The sequence below is a fragment of the Chinchilla lanigera genome, unplaced genomic scaffold, assembly GCF_000276665.1.
Source record: "Chinchilla lanigera isolate Chin_1 unplaced genomic scaffold, ChiLan1.0 scaffold00018, whole genome shotgun sequence".
NCBI classification, from domain to species: domain Eukaryota; kingdom Metazoa; phylum Chordata; class Mammalia; order Rodentia; family Chinchillidae; genus Chinchilla; species Chinchilla lanigera.
Genome location: NW_004955419.1, coordinates 27,966,392 through 27,986,244, shown reverse-complemented (window position 1 = coordinate 27,986,244; position 19,853 = coordinate 27,966,392). Strand labels below are relative to the sequence as shown.

At 37.0% G+C, this 19,853-nt stretch overlaps 1 protein-coding gene and 1 pseudogene across 3 annotated transcripts in view; one reads left to right on the top strand and one right to left on the bottom strand.

The window, feature by feature from the left end:
* Positions 1-2,173: 2,173 nt before the first annotated feature.
* Positions 2,174-2,734, bottom strand: LOC102026116 (annotated as a pseudogene).
* Positions 2,735-2,818: 84 nt separating this feature from the next.
* The window catches only part of Tdrd7 (tudor domain containing 7), a 63,763-nt gene continuing 46,728 nt past the window's right edge, over positions 2,819-19,853 (top strand). Inside the window, exons 1-6 of one of the 3 annotated variants that reach the window (XM_013513267.1) lie at positions 2,819-2,898; positions 10,082-10,294; positions 13,678-13,819; positions 14,744-14,957; positions 16,978-17,051; positions 19,231-19,448. In XM_013513267.1, coding sequence (XP_013368721.1) covers positions 10,088-10,294; positions 13,678-13,819; positions 14,744-14,957; positions 16,978-17,051; positions 19,231-19,448 — 855 coding nt within the window. In that variant the 5' untranslated portion in view covers positions 2,819-2,898; positions 10,082-10,087. Of the gene's footprint in view, positions 2,899-6,465; positions 6,488-10,081; positions 10,295-13,677; positions 13,820-14,743; positions 14,958-16,977; positions 17,052-19,230; positions 19,449-19,853 lie in introns of those variants that run through there. The other 2 variants (XM_005382851.2, XM_013513266.1) reach the window with 2 other exon arrangements.

Below are 19,853 nucleotides of genomic sequence, written 5' to 3'. Positions count from 1 at the left end.
GGGACGGGGCGGCGGGGCGGACCAGGAAGCGGCCGGTGCCTGCCCGGCCGGGTGTTGGAGCTGCCGGCTCTCGGACCCCTGCGCCCCTCCCCGCCGCTCTTAAGTTTCTTAAAGCGCGGACTTCTCTCTGCAGGCCCCTTAAGAACTGCGCACACACGCAGTATCCGTTCCTCTCAGCCGTGAGCACGGTGTAGGTACAAGGCACCAAGGGGTGCAGGGCGCGAGTGGGGTCCAGGAATACGTTGGTTTAACTTTCACTGTCATCCCCCAGCAGGGTCAGATTCCTAGCTTTAGCAACTGGTCGCCAGCATATCTTTTCTGCTCGCGTCCACTTTCCCTTAATGGCCAGGGATATCATTCCCAAATATTTTAAAAAACAGGAAAGGAATATAACTATGTTAGCAAAAGTCCCGGACCAAAAGGATTTTGGTAATCGCCCAGTTAAACCACACGAAAGAAAGCAAACCCAGAACCCTGATCTAGTTCATGTACCACCTCTTGCCTGGTTGCACAGGTGGATACATTGCAGAAAAGGTGTACTGCCTAGAGATCTGCAAGAACTTAGTGGCAAACATGAAACTTTAAACCCGAGTCCCCATCTGTGCCAGGGTGTCTTGATGTGTATGAATGTGTTGCTTACTGCATTGGCTTTGCCAGCCTGGATTGGCATCTGCGCCCCTCAATTCACTAATTGTGTAATATTGAATAAATTGTATACTTTCTTGGAGCCTAGGTTTCTGTGTGTCAAACGGAAATATTTAACTTGCTGAGGCTTTTAAAAAAATAACACTGTATGTCCTTTGGTTTCTAGTAGTCAAGCAGTGTTAACTGTCTTCCTTCCATCAAACCGCCCATATTTTACGTAATTGGATATCAGCTTTTTGAGGGCAGGGATGCAGAGACTTTTAAATTTTCTCCATAAGTTGGCTCACAGTGGAGATTTTTGCATTTCCACCAGCTGACATTTATTGAGCAGCAGTTACATGCAAAGTTCTGTGGTGGTTGTAGGGAATTGCTCCTGGGGCCACAAGAGCTAGAACCCACCATTTCCTGTGTCCTGCTTATGACCCTTTGGTGGCATGCAATGTCTCTCTTTGCTACTTAAACACAGTGAGACAGTAAGACAGCAGCTGGCAGTGCTTTTGGATTTCAGTCACTGTAGATGGGAAATGAAATGTGATCTGTGCTAATGCCCTTTTAAATTTGCTCACTGAGCATGGCTGAATGAGCTATTGTATTTTGCATCAAGAGATTTAAACTCCTTGAAGGACCTCCCCTTTAAATTCTCTGTGCAATATAATCTAATTGGATACTTAATGTGAATGTAAAGAAAAAATACTTTATAATCCAATTCAAAGTACCTACTTTATGTTTAATGAGTGCTATTTGTAAGAACTGAAATTTGACAGAGAAAGTACTTTGCATGGGGATGCTTTCACAGGACAAAAGACTTTGGTGCTTGGAGTGAGATTTAATTTCGTGTTTGTCTTAGTTATTATTTTCACTGTTGAGACAAAATACCTGATACCCAAGGTTTAAGGAGGAAATGTTTACTTTAGCTCACAGTTTGTAGAGGTTTCAGTCCATAATTTTCTGGTTCCAAGACAGGGCAGTATGGCAGAGGAGAAACAGTTCATGGTAGGCAGAAGGCAGCAAACCAGCAAGCAGAGTGACAAACAGTGATCCTCTTTTTGCCTCTATATCTGGTCCAGGCTACCCACCCTTAGGACCAGTAGCACTCACAGCCAGGGTGGGGAAGCCATAATCCTATCATTGAACCGTGCATCAATCCCAACATCACATCTTTGATCCCACCATCACATACTCTAGATCCAGCTATCTCTGAAAAGACCCACCTATGGCTGTAAGAGGCTTTGAGGAGACATCTAGATACAAGCCATAACAATATTTGTGTGAATTGTTTTTCTTTCTTTGTGCAAAGCTTAGCTTTTTTCTCAGGGAAATAATGAAAGGAATGAAGCTTTTAAGCTGGTTGCAGTGGTGCACATCTGTAATCCCAGCACTCAAGAGGCTGAGGCAGGAAGATTACTAAAAGTTCAAGGCCAGCCTGGGCTACACAGTGAGACCTTGTCTCAAAAAAAAAAAAAAAAAAAAAAAAAGCTTGCAAAAGCACAGAAGTGGCACAATATTTTCATTATTTCCCTATGATTTAGTTTTTTTTAAGGTTTCAAATATTTATTGTTGATCTATTAGTGCTGATCTCAGAAAAAGATTTAAGATTCCTGATTAAGTATATTTCACTGTCTGACCAACGGTATTTTTTAAGCGTGATACGGTGGTATTGTCTTGACCATGATAAAGAGGGTATCATCTATGACTTGCAACAGGGTAAACGTGCTGCAGCTCAAGGGCAACTCCTTACAGTCCCAGCTTGGTCCTCCTCCACTGTCTCCTTTTGGAGTTGTACCTGATTTTATTACCAGTCTTCATGCGAATCTATTGAGGAATGGGACGATTCTGCTTTTGCTTCTTGGGCAGGAATCATTTGATTCTGAAAGTCTTGTGAGAAGACATGGTTAGGCTCAGAGGCAAGAGTACGCGTTTGATGGTGGACTGAAGCAGAAGAGATTTAAATAGTTTTAAAAGCTTGTTTTTCAAAGTAATTTTTAAAATTTTCAGTTGAAGACGTGTATATGCCAGTCAGAGTTTCTGATCAGCCCAACAAACTCAGTGCGACTTGAAAGCAGTCTTCGTATTTTGTCCTGTGTGGCTTTGTCATGAGTGAGCAAACCCATGTTTTACATTAAATCTTCAGACCTCACTTAAGTCCTGAGGGAATCCAAGGAAGGCTCCGAGTCACAGCTCTTGCTCACATTCTTCGATCTTCCTTGTATGGGGAAAAAAAAAGACTAAAGTGACGCACTGAAAGGGCCACAGGTAATTAGCTGAACTAAGGTTAAAACCCGGATTCTTAAGTCATTCTATCATCTCTGGTTTACAGATTTATAGAAATCCCTTAGTTATACATTCCTGATATGCACTGAACAGTGTATGAATAACTTGAAATCACAAAAATTTAAAAAAACTCCTTAGGATGTTAATTACTGTCTTTTCTTTAAAAACCAGTTAGTAGTGGCATAATTCAGGGGGTAACAAGTAGACTATAATTGGGAAGAAAATAGAGCGTGTTAAACTGTTCTAAGATGAGAAATCATTAAGGATGATTTAGGTAAGTATCTTAGATTAAAAACCTTCTCTCTCTGATGCTTGGTTTATTGCTGTAAGATGAAGGGGTTGAGTTAGTCTAGGTAATGTCTGAAATCTTTCAGCACAGACATTCTGAAACCTTAAAGTCTTACCTTGTTGCTAACTTAGTGTCTTCAAGGAAAAGGGCAGACATTTACCAGAGGATATTTCCTAAAGAGATAACCAGATACTTTTATGGAGAAACTAACTGAAGAAGGTAAGATAAATCACTTGATGATCAGTTTACCCTAATAATTTGGCAAATTTATTTTGTGATTTAGTGCTACTCTCTAACTTACACTCATGATGATATAATGAGGAAGATGAAGTAAAATAGTACATATGGAAATAGTTAAGAAAAAAGAAACCTAGAAAAGAGAAAGCATAGATGAGAACTAGATTAGGTTCAGTAAAGACTTTGGGTACCCTCCGTTGTGGGACTAATCAGGGAAGATCAAGAGTGGAAGGCATTTATCTAGGATATATCAAAACCATAGTCTTCACAATTAGACTTTTTGGGCAATTTTCACATGTATTAAAGCTTTGAATTTGCAAAATATACTTTTGAAGGAATTATCTTAGGTCACTGAAATTCTTTAAATCTTGTTTTCCTGAAAGTAGTCATTATGTGTCCCTATTCCCTGCCCCACCTTTTGTACATTGTTAGCCCATGGAGCCCTCACAGTGAATTGTGTTGCAAAGAGAAAAAGGAGAGGGTGAAAGGATAAAAGGAACTGTCAGGTGTCACCATTGAATCTTTGCAACTGTTAGCAGTTCTTTTGTTGGCACATCTTTAAATCAGAACATGGCAGGTCCCTGCTCATGTTTAAAGGCAAGTTGCTAAACACCCCCCAGGTTGCTGTTGGTATCTCTGAGTCAGGATTTACTTTCAGCAGCCAGCTTTATACACAAGGAACAACTGTCTGAAAAGAAGCCCTGGTTTTAGAAACAGAAGCTAGGGTTTGTTTTGTTTTTGTGATTCTGACCAAAAAAAGTAGGTGAGAGCTGAAACAATTTCCGTGAACAAATATCTAAGAATTAAAGTCAGAAAAGTAAGATTGAGCACAGACTGTGTTGCTCTTTTGAATACTTTTAAAGACTGTGGCTTCTTTTTTGAGCTGGAGAGGAAGCAATAGAGGGTTTTAAGCAGTGTGACATGATAAGATTTATAATATAAATGACATTATAGTGGTGGAGGACATATTCTGAAAGATGAAGTGGAAGCAGAGATTAACTAGAAGGCATGTGCAGGCAAGAGGTGTTGGCCTGAACCAGGGCAGTCACCATCAGGAAGTGGTAAAGAGTGGGAGAGCTATGGATGTCAGCCTGTCTGTCTTTATGTATCACTTGGTTACTGGATGCGGGGAGTGAGAACCACAAATATCAAACCCCACATCTTACAGATGAGACTGAGGCCAGAGAGAAGGAATTTGTCCCAGAAAAATAAGTGCTGTTTGCACAGTGGTGTTAGACTTGAGGCACATAAGCAAGAGGAGACACAGGTAACAACCTTTTGTAGTCCTTTATTTCTCCCCCAAAATCAAAAATCTACCACCTGCTTGTCAGCAATTACTATTAAAAGAAATATTAAAACAAAGACTTTAACTGTGATAAAATGTGCATTGAAGAGAGACAGTAGTGGGGCTGGGGATTTAGCTCAGCGGCAAAGCGCCTGCCTCACAAGCAGAAGGTCATGAGTTCGGTTCCAGGTACGGGAGGAAAGAAAAAAAAAAAAAGAAGAGAGACAGTAGGAGTTATGTGTGGCATAGGCCTTTCCTGGGTCAGGTTGGGAAATCTAATTTAGAAAAAGCAATAGTTGCCAAGGAAGATAGGTAAGCAGGAGGTTAGAGCAGAAAAGTAAAACAAGGATGACTGTTTCTGTGCCATACAGATCAGTACTGCTTTTTAATTTCTTAGGTTCTCACTGTAAATATATTCCTTGTATCTACATGAATCATAACCAAGAGTTTGGAGCAGAAGGATAGGGTAGTTAGGGCAGGGCACATGTAGTAGGTATTTTGTTGTGTGAGACAGGGTTTCACTATGCAATTCAGGCTGGCCTTGAGCTCACTTTTATAGTCCAGGCTGGCCTCAAACTCACAGTGATCCGATCCACCTGCCTCAGCCTCGGAGTGCTGGGCTTACGGGCATGCACCACCACACCCAGCCATAGGTCTTGACAGACCCTAGAACCTGAAAAGAGACCCATTCAGAGAGGATGGGATTGGCATAACAAACATTAGGCACTACTTCCCAGCTTTAAACCATCCTGTGTGACAGATAGGACATGAGGGGGTGTGTGGCCTTCCACTCCCTCTGTCCTCCAAAATCAGGTGCTCTATTTAGTCAACCCCTACTGACAGCTGTTTCAGAGCAGAAATAAGGAAGGAAGTTAGAGCAGTTATTTCAGGGACAGGAAGGGAAAGCTGTTCTACTGAAGGTGGAAGGCAGAGAAGGCTTTTGCACATGGCTACCCATAGAACAGTCTTCTGTTAGCTTCTAAGATGGGGTGGGACCTGTCTTCAAACCATCCTTAAATTGTGAAATCTGTTCTGTATTAGTAATTCAGTTTCTATTAGTGAAATGCATTTACCAGAGATTTTCCCCCCATAAAGTTGTTATACACATTCACGTACAGGTGTTTGTGACATATGTCATCATTTCTGTTGGGCAGTTACCTAGGCATGGAGTTGCTGGATTGTATGGTATGTGTGTTACTTCATAAGAAACTTTCACCGTACTGTTTTGCACATCCATTAGAATTGTAGATCAGTTCCAGTTACTGTGCCTTCTCACCAGCATGTTCATTTTGTCAAATTTTTTTGAAAATAGCTATTCTAGTATATATATGTAGTGATACTTCACTGTAGATCTAATTTGCATCACCCTAATGGCTAGTGCTATGAACATTTTTTCATGTATTTTTGACATCTGCATCTCTGCTGTAGTGAAGTCTGTATTCAGGTCTTTTGTATACTTCAAGTTGGGCTCTTTGTTTTATTATTGAGTTTTGAGTGTTTATGATGATTACCAGCCCTTTACCAGATGTTATAAAAATGTTTTCTTAGTCTGTGACTTGTCTTTTCATTTTCTCAATAGCCTTTGGAAGAACAGAAACTTCATTTTTCCGGTGTTAAGAACTGAACCCCAGGATGCTCTGCTACTGAGCTACACCCCAGGCCCTTTTTATTTTTCATTGTGAGACAGCCTTGCTAAGTTCACAGGCTGGCTCTGAACTTCTAATCCTCCTGCCTCAGCCTCTACATAGCTGGGGTAATAGGTGTGTGTCCTTGCACCCTGTTAGAAATTTTAATGTGATCCATTTTTCAAGTTTTTCTTCTGCAGTTGTCAGCAATTACTATTAAAAAAATATTAAATTTAATTACTATTTTTAAAAAAACTCTGATTCAAGGTGACAGAAATTTACTCCAGTATGTGTTTTTTAAAAGATTTTTTGTATTAGATTTTCAATTCCAACCTAAATGATGTTTTTAATTTTCATATATGGTACGAGGTTTGATTTTTTTGCATCTAAATAACTAGTTGCAGTAGCACTGTTGGTTGAATTTTCTTCAGTTTCCTTTGCACCTTGGGTGAAAATCAGTTGACATAGATGGATTGTGTGTTCTAGATAATCTTTTTCTGGATTATGTATTCTGTTCCATTGGTCTTCATGGCTTTCCTTTTGACAATACCCCCCCCCCCAACTGTTTTGATTACTAGAGTCTTGGAATATCTGAAATTAGCCTTCTGGCACTAGCCAGGACCTCCAGTGTGACAAGGAATAGGAGTGGTGAGCATGAGTATTTTTGCTCTTTTCCACTTTTGTAGAGGAAGCATTCATGTTTTTATCTCTGATACTGTGTTTTCACAGATGATCTTTATCAAGTTAAGGATCTTTTTATTATTTTCTGGGAATTTTTCATCATAAATGGATCTTGAATTTTGTTAAATGTCTTTTTCAGCAGTTCATATGATCATGTGGTTTAGTCTGTTGATGTAGTGTAGTACATTGCATTAGTTGACTTAAGAAATGTAAAACTAACATGGCATCCATAAAATAAACTATTACCATTTTTACATACTGTTGGATTTGACTTGCTAGTGTTTTGTTAGAAACTTTTATGTATGGTCATTGGTCTGTACTTCTGTTGTAGTATTTTTGCCCAGTTTTGGTATCAGCATAATTCTGGCCTCATAGAAAGTGTTCAAAAGTGTTCCTTAACTTCATTTTCTGGAAGAGTTTGTGTAAGTGGTATTGATTCTTCTATAAGTGCTTAGTAGAATTTGCCAGTAAAGCAATCACGGGTTTCAGTTTTCCTGTGTGAAGATTTTTAAACGATAAATTCAGTTTCTCTAATAGATAAAGGGATATTTGGGTTATTTCTTCTTAGGTGAGTGTTGGAATTCGTCTTTCAGAATATATCCATTTCATTCATCAGGTTTGTTGGCATAGCTTGTTCATAATATTCTCTTTTTAATGGCCCCTTTTTTATATACTGTTATGGTAATTTGTACTTGCTCCTTTTTTTTAAATCTATCTTTTTAAGAATTCATCAATTTTATTGATATTTTTAAATAATTTGTTTTGGTTTTATTATTTATTCTGCTATTTTAAAATTTTATTATTGATCTATTTCATTTTAATATTGATATTTTTTCTCATCCTTCTACTTTTGATATAACTTGCTCTTTATTTTCTCAAGGCAGATTAGATCACTGCTTTCTTAATATCACAAAAACATATAATGATGTAAATCGCTCTCTAAATAATGCTTTAATTGTACCCAACAAATTGTTACATATCATGTCTTCATTTATTTAAAGATTTTTCCAGATTTTCTGGGGAACCTTCCTCTTTGATCTTTGTTTATTGAGTATTACATGGTTAAAATTTTCAAATACATGGGAATTGTCCATATACCTTCCTGTTACTGATACTTACTTTTGCTCCTGTCACAGAATATTCTTCATATAATTTCAGTTATTTTAAATAGGTTGAGTATTGTTTTATGTCCCAGAATTTTTTTTTTTTTGTTGAGTATTCTGTGTGTTTTTGAAAAGAGTATTTACTCTTCTACTGTTAGAGTAGAATGTTCTGTTGATACTCATTTGGTCAGTTTGGTTGAAAGAGTTCTATATCCTACGGAATTTTTGTCTGCTGGTTCAGACAATTACTAAGAAAGGAATTTTGGAGTTCCAACCTGTAAGTGTAAATCTCTTCTTTCAGCTCTCAGGTTTATGTCTTTTGAAACTCTGATGTTTCATGCAGCTACATTTGGGTTTGTTGTGTCTTCTTGATGAATTAACTTTTTAGTCATTATGTAATGTCCCTGTTTATGCCTGATAATATTCCTTGTTATGACATTAACGTTATTTGTCATATATTTTTGTATTCATTTTTACTTCTAACCTACATAGGTATATTTAAAGTTAGTTTCTTGAAGGTGATATACAGTAGAGATGTCTTACTTTCATGTCCCCTCTGCCAGTCTCTTAACTTTTTATTGATATATTCCAATCAGTTATTTTTAATGTAACTATTGTTGTATGATTTTAAAAAATATACCATTTTCTAGATGTTTTCTATTTTCTGTTTTTTGTTTTCCGTTTCTTTCCCCCTAGTCTTTTTTTTTAACTTCTACTGCTTTCTTAATGTTATTTTGTTCTAGTTTATCTTTATTACAGGGTAATTACGTATATGTAAATATGTTTTTAAAAAATGTTAGCAGTTGCCATAGGCTTTATAATATATGCATCTTTATCAGATTCTGTGTTCAAATAATACTATATTTCTTTATAGACAGAAAAAGTTCCAATGATAGTCTGTCAATTCTTCTCTCTTGTGATTTGTGTTATTGTTGCACATTTTACCTTTATATACATTATACACCAAAAGTGAAGGAACGTTTCTAGTGGTAGAAATATATACCTTGACTGTGATGATGAGTACATGGGTGTATATATTTTTTAAAATTCAAATACATAAAATGAGTTAATTTTACTTTAAGTAAATGTCCAATATAATGCATCTACTGAAGACCAACAAATCTATAACCTAAGTTCCGAGGAAACATATCTGTGTGACTATGCTGTGAGCATTCACAACCCCCACATGTTGAAAAATGAAGCCCTCATGCTTCTTAACTAGAAACTTGGGAGGAAGCAGTTAATATTTTCTGAGGTAACTACCTCTTAGTTGATTTTTTCCTTGTTCTTGTTTTCAGGACTTTTACATTTCCAGGTAGTCTTAACCAATTATAACAGTCCTTCAGTGTATCTTCCTCTCTGCTCAATAGTGATCATTCTAATATCAGAGCCAGTCATTTTATTTCCCTATTTAAAATCCATGTATAATCCCACATTACATTTGGAAAATGCACACATAGTAACGTAATGCAGTTGTCTCAGAATCAGTCCTTCCCTCCTCTGTTGCCCCTTTCAGCCCTCAGCTTGGAGTCCTGTTCAGTCACATCTAGCACATAATTGTGGGGAGAGCTCAGAACATACCATGTCCTTCTCTCGCACCTCTGTGCCTCTGCCCATCCTGTCCTTCCCAGCCACATGACCCTCTTCCTCCTGGTCTGGCTGATTTCATCTTACCATCAGGACTACATTCAGGCTGCCTCTCATCTGGTAGCTTTCCCTAATATCTTCCCACCCTAAGGCTCTTGGGACCTTTCTCACTTGCCCCTGCATTCTTATTGTTATACTGTTGTTTCCTAGTGTGGTAGTTACTTCCAGGTATTGTTATCACAGAAAGTACCCATTGCTAACTTATTGCTTACTCTTGACAAGTTTCAGCTCTGAAAATCCGTGTGAATTCACAGACTAATGAGCCATAATATAGTAACCTTTCACTGTGTTCTTATAGGCAAAGATGCTGGAAGCAGATCTGGTGTCAAAGATGCTGCGGGCTGTTCTACAGTCTCACAAGAATGGGATAGCATTACCCCGCCTCCAAGGAGAGTACCGATCCTTGACTGGAGACTGGATCCCTTTTAAACAGCTTGGTTACTCTACTCTGGAAGACTATCTGAGAAGTGTGCCAGCAGTTGTCAGAATAGATACTAGTAGATCTGGAGAGGTAAGAAGACAATTACACATGTCAGGAGAATCCAGCCAGTTTGTAATCACCAACCTGACACTTCCAGTCTCATACCTTTGATAGAAGTCAGAGTGCTAAGTACCCATTAGGTAGTCTGAAGCACAGCCTAAGTTTTACCCCTCAAATGTTTTCATTGTGAAAATACTATTTTAACCACTCTAAATAAAAAAAATTTAAGTTAAAGTTTACCTAAATTCATTGTCAAAACAAAATAGCTGTACTGAGGACTTTAAGTATACACATTATTTTTACCCTTAACAAACCTGCTACAACTGTTTTTGCCAAGGTCACTTCACTAATGACCTTCTTATCACCAGATCTCATAGGCAGTTTTAAAATGTCATCACTTGACTGCATTCATAGCAATTCCTGCTACTTGAACCTAGCTCATTCCCTAGTTGGTAACTCATCACTTTACTATGACAGGGTCTCCGTCCAGTTCTCTGTGTCTTAGTTCCTTTCTTTAGCCTGTCCTTTCCTTCACAGAAATATTATCATGTTAATCTACCTCTTTAAATCCTTCAGCTGTCCCAGGAGAAAATACTTTATGTATAATATGGGCCACTTGGTGGCAGCAGGTAAATCTCTGTACTTTCACTATCTCTCAGTAGTTTCATTTCTTGGTGCCTACCCATTGTACAGTATGATAGGTATAGACACACCACCCAAAAGACAAACAAAATAGGCCTGTCTTCCCTCCACAAAGTATTGCAGTTTCTTGAGTACATTTTTACTTATATAAATACATGGAATAAAAAAAAAATTAAAAAAAAATACATGGAATAGGTCAGGTATGTTTCTCACCAAAACTTACCATATTGGTTCCTTCGGGGGTGTGTGGGGAGGAAAATGCAGTCAGGAATGGGAAACCCATCAAAAGAGAAGTTCGCCTCATCTAATTATTTTTACGATAGAAAATACAAATCAATTAAATACTGTATTAATAATAAAACATACTTTAATATACCTTATTGTCCCAGAGAGATTTAAGCCCATCTTTCTATTTGTAACTTGCAGTATATCCAACACATACTCAGCACAGTGTTTCTTTTTTTATTTTAAAGAGATAAAAACAATGATACAGAATTTCAAAACAAGATAGTAGGATATTAACAGTTGTTACTATATATTGCACATTGTTATCTTCAGAGTAGTTGTTCAGATTACAAGATACAGGTATGCAAAATTGATCAGGCAGTATAATCACAAATGATTCTTTTCAATGAACTGATAGAAATTGGTAGTATAATTATCTTAGCTATTGTGTGTGTGTACATATATATATTCCTCTTCTTTCTTTTCTCCTTTCTCCCACCCCAGTTATTCTTTCCTTTTGAGCAGTTTCTTTCCCTTTCACAATATCTATTGTATATTTTGGATCTTATTTACTCTTTCAGTTTCTTACACTAGGGAGACAGTATGATGTTTACACATGCAAGTCTGATTTATTTCACTTATCGATATGGTCTCTAGTTGCATCCATTTACCTATAAAAGCCTCAAATTTGTCCTTTTTTATAGCTGAGTAGTACTCCATTGTATAAAAATACCACATCTTTTTTGTCCATTCCTTGGTTGATGGGCATTTGGGTTGTTTCCAAGATTTAGCTGTTACAGATGGTGTTGCTGTAAAACATGGGTGCACATATATCACTGTGGTATGATATTTTTAATTCTTCTGGGAAAATACCCAGAATGAGAATAGCTGGGTCAAATGGAACCTCTAATCCTAATTTTTTGAGGAATCTCCACACTGATTTTCGCAGTGGTTACACCAGTCTGCATTCTCAAGAACAGTGGAGAAGGTTCCTTTTTCCCCACACTCCTCCAGCATTTGTTATTGGTTGATTATTGGTTGATCTTTTTTATAATAGCCATTCTTTCTGGGATGAGATGGAATCTCAGTGTTGTTTTAATTTGCATTTCTCAAATGACCAGTGATGTTGAACATTTTTTCAAATACTCATTTGCTATATGTATTTGTTCATCTGAGAAGTGCATATTCATCTCAGATGCGCATTTTTGGATTGGGTCTTTGAATTTGAGGGTTCTGATTTTTTCAGTTCTTTATATGTTCTAGATAGAAGTCCTTTGAGAGACAGTTGGCTAAAGTTTTTCCCACTCTGGGTTTTCTTTTCACCCTGTTGGTGATTTCTTTTGATGTCAGTACAATGTTTCTATTTAGCTTCTTTGCTACTTTCTTTTTCCTTCCTATGTTTCTTGAGGATACACTATTTTTTTCCTCCATCGTAGTTCATACTTAATAAATATGTATTGAATGCATGAATGAGCAAATGTCCAGATTAATTAATAAACTAATAATATTTCATATGGTTAGTTACTTAACTCTTTGTTCCCTTATTTTGGACATTTTAAATGTTTCCATGTTTTGACTATTAAAATACCATCCTCCATTGAACATATTTTTCTTTTGAATTATATTCTTGTAATATATTCTCAGGAATAGAAATACTGGGCCAGAGACTCTGTAAAAATATATTTTGGCTGCAGTATAAATCCTCATCATTTTCCTGTTGTTGATTTCAACTTAGAGCCAAAGACTTGAAAACTAAATATGTCTTTAGTGATCTAGTCCTAAAAGTCTTGATGTTTCCAATATTTTTCCTAATAGCTACAGTTTTTTAATAAAAGATAAAAGTCTGAGCTGCTCTGTTTTAAGCAGATGTAGAGAGTCTAGGGACCGTATCTGTCCTGTTTTGCCTTAACACCCATACCGGTGGTGGCCCCTGAAACCCCAGTAGAATTCCATGGCTTCAGTGACCAAGGTTCAAAAAAACAGGTTTAAACACCTTGCCTACAGCTGAGAATACCTTACTGAAATTTGCCCAGAGTCATCTAGCTGTTCTGTTACAGGGACAAGATTAGGCCTTAGTGGTCTTAGAGAAAGAGTACAGTGTAGTGGGTATGAGATTATTTGGGCTCAGAGATAGTCTTGCTGTGTAACTTGGAAAGTTACTTAGGTACAGTGAGCCTCTGCTTCTCCATGTATAAAATAAGGATAAGGTATATTTTGTGAATTGTGTGGATAATCAGATCAAGAATTTCTTTTGGTTCATCTATTAATCTTATAGTACCTGGTACATTGCAGATGTTGGTAAATACTTCTTTAAGGGGTAAATGAAAATTTCAGTTTGGAGAAAGATTATTCAGTGTACCAGGTTATACTTGATTCCTTTATAGAAAATACATTTTTTTATTCTGAATTGTCAAGGAGAAAGATACATGAATATTTGGATACAGTTTGATTTTGGACACAGAGGCGCATCTACTTTTACAAATGGACCTCTAGAAAACACTCACTCTAAGAAGTATTTCTTCTCTTAATCTGCCCTTCATGAATAGGTTACGTGCTATGCTGTGGCCTGTACAGAAACTGCAAGGATTGCTCAGCTTGTGGCTTGTCAGAGGAGTTCTAAAAGGAAAACTGGGCGGCAAGTTAACTGTCGGATGAGAGTGAAGAAAACCATGCCATTTTTTCTAGAAGGTAGGGTTTTTCTATATGATAAAAATTTTAAATCTGTTCATGAATATATTGTCACAAAGAATAATTGAAATACTGCTTGTATTTATGATAAGTACCTGTATTTCTTAATATCCATATGCCAGGAGAAAAATCCTGAACCTAGGATTTCCATTTGAAATGATTAAGTGAACACGGTAATCGGAAAAAAGTGAACCAGTTACACGGTGTGAAGTAACTCAGCAGATTTTTCACTGTTTGTGATGGCAAAAAGCTGGGTTTTGTTCTTTCAGGTATTTGAGAGGAAGCATCATCCAGATTGTTAAATGAACCAAGAACCTATGTTTTAACATCTCAGCAAATTGTGTTGTTTGGGATAATACTATTTTCAGAAAAATTGACTTATATAATATGAAAAAGTGTTACAGATCACTCAGCCTCGTATATTGAAAACTTATCTCAAGGAGCTTACAGTCCTAAAACTGAATTCTCAAGAAATAATTCATTGATAATATAAAACAGTAGGTGACTAAATGCTAGAATGAGCATAGTAGCCAAGACAGTGATCATTATGAGTGAGAATGGCAATGGGGGACTTTATGATGAAAGGAGACTTGAGCCCAGATCTCAAGTGGTGGGTAGTATTTGAACTGATGAAGAGATGGAAGGACTTCTTTGCTCATGAAAATGTGAAGTGGCTGCCACAGAAGTGTTATGTTCATAAGTACCAGGCAAGTAACTGGAATCTAGCAGGTGGAATCTCTCTGGCTAAATGCTCCTAGAACTCTTTTTCCCAATTCACCAACCGCCCCAGGAGCCCCTCTTGCATTGCTACAGACTGTGTTGAGAATAGAGACCCACAGAAACCATCTGGTCCGGAGAGTGCAGTAATAAGACCTAGGGTTTGGGAAAGTTAACTGATTCCGTTATGTATGCCTGACTTCATAGGAAAACCAAAAGCAACCCTCAGACAACCAGAACTTGCTTCAACTTTTTCTGTCAGCAAAAAACCTAATCCAACACTGTTAAGAGACAAAGGAACTTCTTCTGGGCTTAAGTTTGATGCTGAAGTGCCACCCTACCCAGTACACACGACGATTGGAAATGAAGTATTCAAAGACATTCCAGTGCAGAGGCATGTGACCATGTCTACCAACAACAGGTATTTTGGGCTCTATCTCACTAAAAAGGGAAGTTTGGTGGACCTAGGATAGTAAATGTTTAAAAATATGTATTCTGATTAAGACATACTTTCTGTTTTGGCTAATACAAGTCCATGTGTGGTACAAAAGTACACTTTTCCTGGCTGCCAGGCATTCTCTGAATGTATCCCCATTCTGCAGCTCTGTTGGTAATAACTCTTCATTCATCTTAAAAGTTCTCATAAGTTGTTCTCAGATGATGTTTTGTGATTGTTTCTCAAAAAGTTTTCTCACAATTTTAAAATTCTAAGCGAAATCTGATTGAATTGCGCATTCAGTTTTGCTCCACAAATTGTGTCCATAATTATGCAGTAGTGTTAGACATTCTTGCACAAAAGTACTGGACTAGCAAAAATGAAAACCTGAAAACCTTAGTTTAGGTGTTGCTATTCACTAGCTAGGGTAAATAAATTAATGTTTGGCCTTTTGGGTCTTTGCTTTCCTCTTCGTTCTGTGAAAGCTGGATAAGCATTTCTGGTTCTAAATTATGGTTCTATGTGGTAGCGCAGAAGTCAGCTAACTACAGTCCATGGGCCGATTAAGGCCTGCTGCCTGTTTTTGTAAATACAGTTTTATAGGAACAGGACTATATTGTTTCCATATTGCCTCTAGCTGCTTTTGCATGGCAGTAACATAGTTGATTGGTTTTACAGAGCATGGATGGTCAGAAGAGCCTGAAATATGTACTGCTGGATCTTTTCAAAAAAAAGCATGCTAACCCCTAATATAGATGAGTTGACATCCCATTCTTCTATCCTTCCAATTTTAAAATTTGTATCTTTTCACAAAAGACTTGTCTTACCATACTTTAGGTCATTATTCAAAAATTCCATTTCATCTTCCCTAGGAACTTTTCCTCAAGATACTAGAATATTTAGGAGAATTAATCTTTTAAAAAAATATGATAGAAAGAGTACTGTGTATTTTTAGCATCTGTGTTACTTACTCACTTGTTAATGCAGAAATATGTTATAATTGAACATACTAAGTAAATTTCTATTAATAGCCTGCAGTCTAATCATTACTTTCAGAATTAAAATATTATAATCTATATCTAGCTATCTCCAGGTAGGCTTCTGCTCAGGCTTCCCTCCATGGCGCTGCCCACCTTTTCCCACAAAGGCCTAAATCTCTTTAGATCCTCTTTACAGTACATTCTACATAGACCTTTTCACATCCCTTCAAAAATATTATAAGGAAATATGCTTCATTTCAGAGAATTGATCTAATTTTTAGTGTTTCATACTATTAAAAAATTGTGCTGGGTACAACACCATCATTGACTGATTGAGACATTCTTCTAGCATTCACTGTCCCTAGCATGCACTAACCACTGAGAGCACAAATAAGACGGTATCTAGTGAAGGAAAAGACGTGAAAATAAACACTATTGTGTGTGGGGGCACTGTTTGTCCTCATATTTGGAAAAATCTTCCCATGTATATCTAATATCATTCCTGTAAAATTATTTGGTAAAGGTTTGAGGTAAGGGCCTATGTTTCTTATTTTTCAATTGTGTGAGCAATCTTTTCCGTCAGCTTTGAAATACCACTTATGTGCTAAGACATAATGTACATTTAATGTTTTTCAGCTTTCTACTATTTTACTTATCTGTCCAGTTATTTTAAATGTTGTAACTTTGTAACGCATTTCAAAAACTGATGGTGCAATTCCTTCCATTTTTGGCTGTCTTCCAAAATAGTATTTATTGTCAACTGTTTTCATCTGTTTCATAGTTTCATTTATTCTGTTTTTCTAATACCTTAAAGGTAATTAATTGGAAGTGGGACATCCAGGTTCCAAAAAAAACTGTTAAACATCTTGTTAAAGTTTAGCTTGTAACATATTTTTTTTTTTCTGAGTAAATATGAAAGATGAGATTATGTTGGATGTCATTTTCATTTTTTCTGGTGTGGAATATTTTTATGTACTTAAATGAAAAGTACATTGTTTAAAACTTGGTATTCTTTTGCATCTTAGGTTTAGCTCCAAGGCACCCCACCCACCACCTTTTCAGATGCATCTCTCAAGAACCTGCACTAAGGAAGTGAGTGGTATGTTTTCCTAACATCTTCTTGGTACATACTGGCTTCTGAAGCTTCGGGGTCTCAAGAAAAGTATAGTATATACTTTTGTGTATACTACAAAATAGGTAGGCTTGGCACTTGCTCTCACTTTCTGCTTGGAGTGAATCCTCCTTTTTTTCCTAATTACTTTAAGTCAAGTCTAGTGATTTTAAGACAAAATAGTGCCTCCAAGGATATCATCATTACTCTGACTTGAGGCCTTCCTCATCCTAGATCTATACTGTTTCACACCCATGTCGCTGTCCCTGTGTACTTTCTTGTCCTCTCCCTTATTAGGGAATAATCCCCAAAGACTTCGCAGTCTGAGACCTTACTTAAAGAAAATCCCATGCTCTAAATTCAAAGAATATAGATATGGGGCTTTAATTCATTAAAGAATTTCAAAACTCCACTGCTTAAAAGCTGGCATCCTCAACTATGTGCAGTGACCTCAGTGACCATTTCAGCATTACACTCTTCTAAATATGAATGTAAATCGCTCTTTAGGTTATAAAATCCAAAAGGGCTATTAAGAAAACAGTAGAACATAGAATAAAGTCAAAGAATGTGAAGGTTAGAAATTCAACCACTCAGTAATTCATTTTCTCCAACTATTGTATAAATCTCTGCAGAAGACTTAGCCAGTACGATGTAGTGTTTTCAGAGTAAGTGCTTATAGTGTATGAAGTATGAATGTGATTTTTACATGATTTACTGCCTTTTTTCCCCGTAAGAACACATCTTCTGAATTTATTATGGAAATTGATTGATTTGATTTTATGACTCATTTTGACATGTTATTTTCTGAGCTCTACTCAGTAAAGTCATATACCCTTTTAGCGGCCTAAGTCAGTATTTTCTGTGCACACAAGAAGACTTATTTCCAGAGGATTGCTGTTCACTTGGCTGAGCTGAAAAGTACATGTACATATACACAACCTCTCCTACATGCTAACGGCCTAAATTTACTTCCTTAACTTGCTTGACACAGAGAATAGGAGCTCAGGTGCTTCTAGTGGCCCCACAGAGCAGATGCAATTGCAAACTAGACCAAGGGTCAGCTGCTGACACTGTTATTAAGAGGGTTCTGGCCACTTTTGAGAGGTGCACTGTTTCCTCCTTCTCCGTCCTTTTCTGGATTCTTTTGTTATCTGTGCCTGAGTCTGGCAAGGCCAGGTCGTCATGGCCTCTGATGGGAAGAGCAGTGTCCAAGCATTCTCATGGAGCAGTTCCCATTTAGCTTCCTGGCATCCACAGAGGCAACTGTGCCCAAGTAGGACTGTAAGTCTCTATTAGCCAATTACAAATAAAATTTCTAAATCCCAGCAGAAATACCCATCTGATTAAAATACAAATATATGTTGTCACTGATGATAATTTTAGTGTACTCTGACCTGTATCCCAGTGGAGTTTTGAAGAGGGTTAGAGTGAATTTCATAGTTCATAAAATAGTAGAGCTTTCAGCTATAATGAACACTGAGATTTGTCTTAGAATGTGAACTCAGGTATCCTGAGGTTCAGATTTTTTTAGAAAGTGACTAAAAAAGCTCGCCACGATATACTTATGAAAGATAAATATTGGGGAAATTTAAAAATTGGTGTCACTTCTCTGTAGGCTCCAGACCATTTACTCATGTTTATAAACTGAAGCTAGGGTGACTTTTGTAACTTCTGGGTATTGCTAATTTTCTTATTTTCATTAATCAAGGGGGAAAAATGACCATAATCCTAAAACCTGGGCAGTTTTTTATCTTCTGCTAAATGTTCTTCAGTCTTACTGCTAAGGCATTTTATACTTTGTGGGACATAGCTTTAAATTCAGCAAAATATATATGTTACTTCCTTAGTTGCAAATAGAAAATAGTTAATCAATTTATATTATTCTTTACCTAGAAAGATAATTTTGATGTTTAAAGTAAACTATAAAGCAGCCAGGCAAAATAAGGGGGCTAAATTTCCTCTTGGATGTCTCTTGACACCATCTGGTATTTCTGGGTTAATGAAATGAGGTTGTCATGGTGCTGTTTTGCTTAATCCTGCCCCCTGCTAAGACCTTTGGCCCCCCCAAGTCCACAGAATAGCAAAGCCTGAGACACAAATGCTACGTAATGGGGATAATCTACCATGTTAAGTATTTTGGTTAATTCTATCATTTTTTAATTTAAAGATAATTTAAATAAGACGGTTGAAAAAACAAATGTTACGTCTCCTGCCTCTCACACTTACAAAATGGATGAGGTTCAAAATCGCATAAAGGAAATACTAAACAAGCATAACAATGGCATTTGGATATCTAAGCTTCCACATTTTTACAAAGAGTTATATAAAGAAGATCTTAATCAAGGAATTTTACAACAGTTTGAACACTGGCCTCATATTTGTACGGTACGTTTTTTTCCTTGTTCTTCCCTTTTGATGTCTCCTCCTTGCCCAGGTTTTGGACCTTGAGTTGCTGGTCATAAAACCTTTTATCCAGGGAACACAAAGCACCTTACATATGTTGCCTCGTTAATCTTTATCTCTCTCTAAGATTAACGTGTATGTTCTTACTCATTTAAGAAATAACGTCAAGGTTGAGGGCTCTGTGTTTTAATTGTTGCTGTTAGACATTTTGTTTTAAATTATTTTAAAAGTGTGTTTAATATTTATGTAAATATAATGATGCTTTTTTGTATTGATTGAACTGCTACCAATAAACAATGACAGTAATTTTTATTAGCTTCAACTTTTATACATTTAATTCTTAAGCATTTAAAAGATTTTCAGCTAGGGGCTGGGGATTTAGCTCAG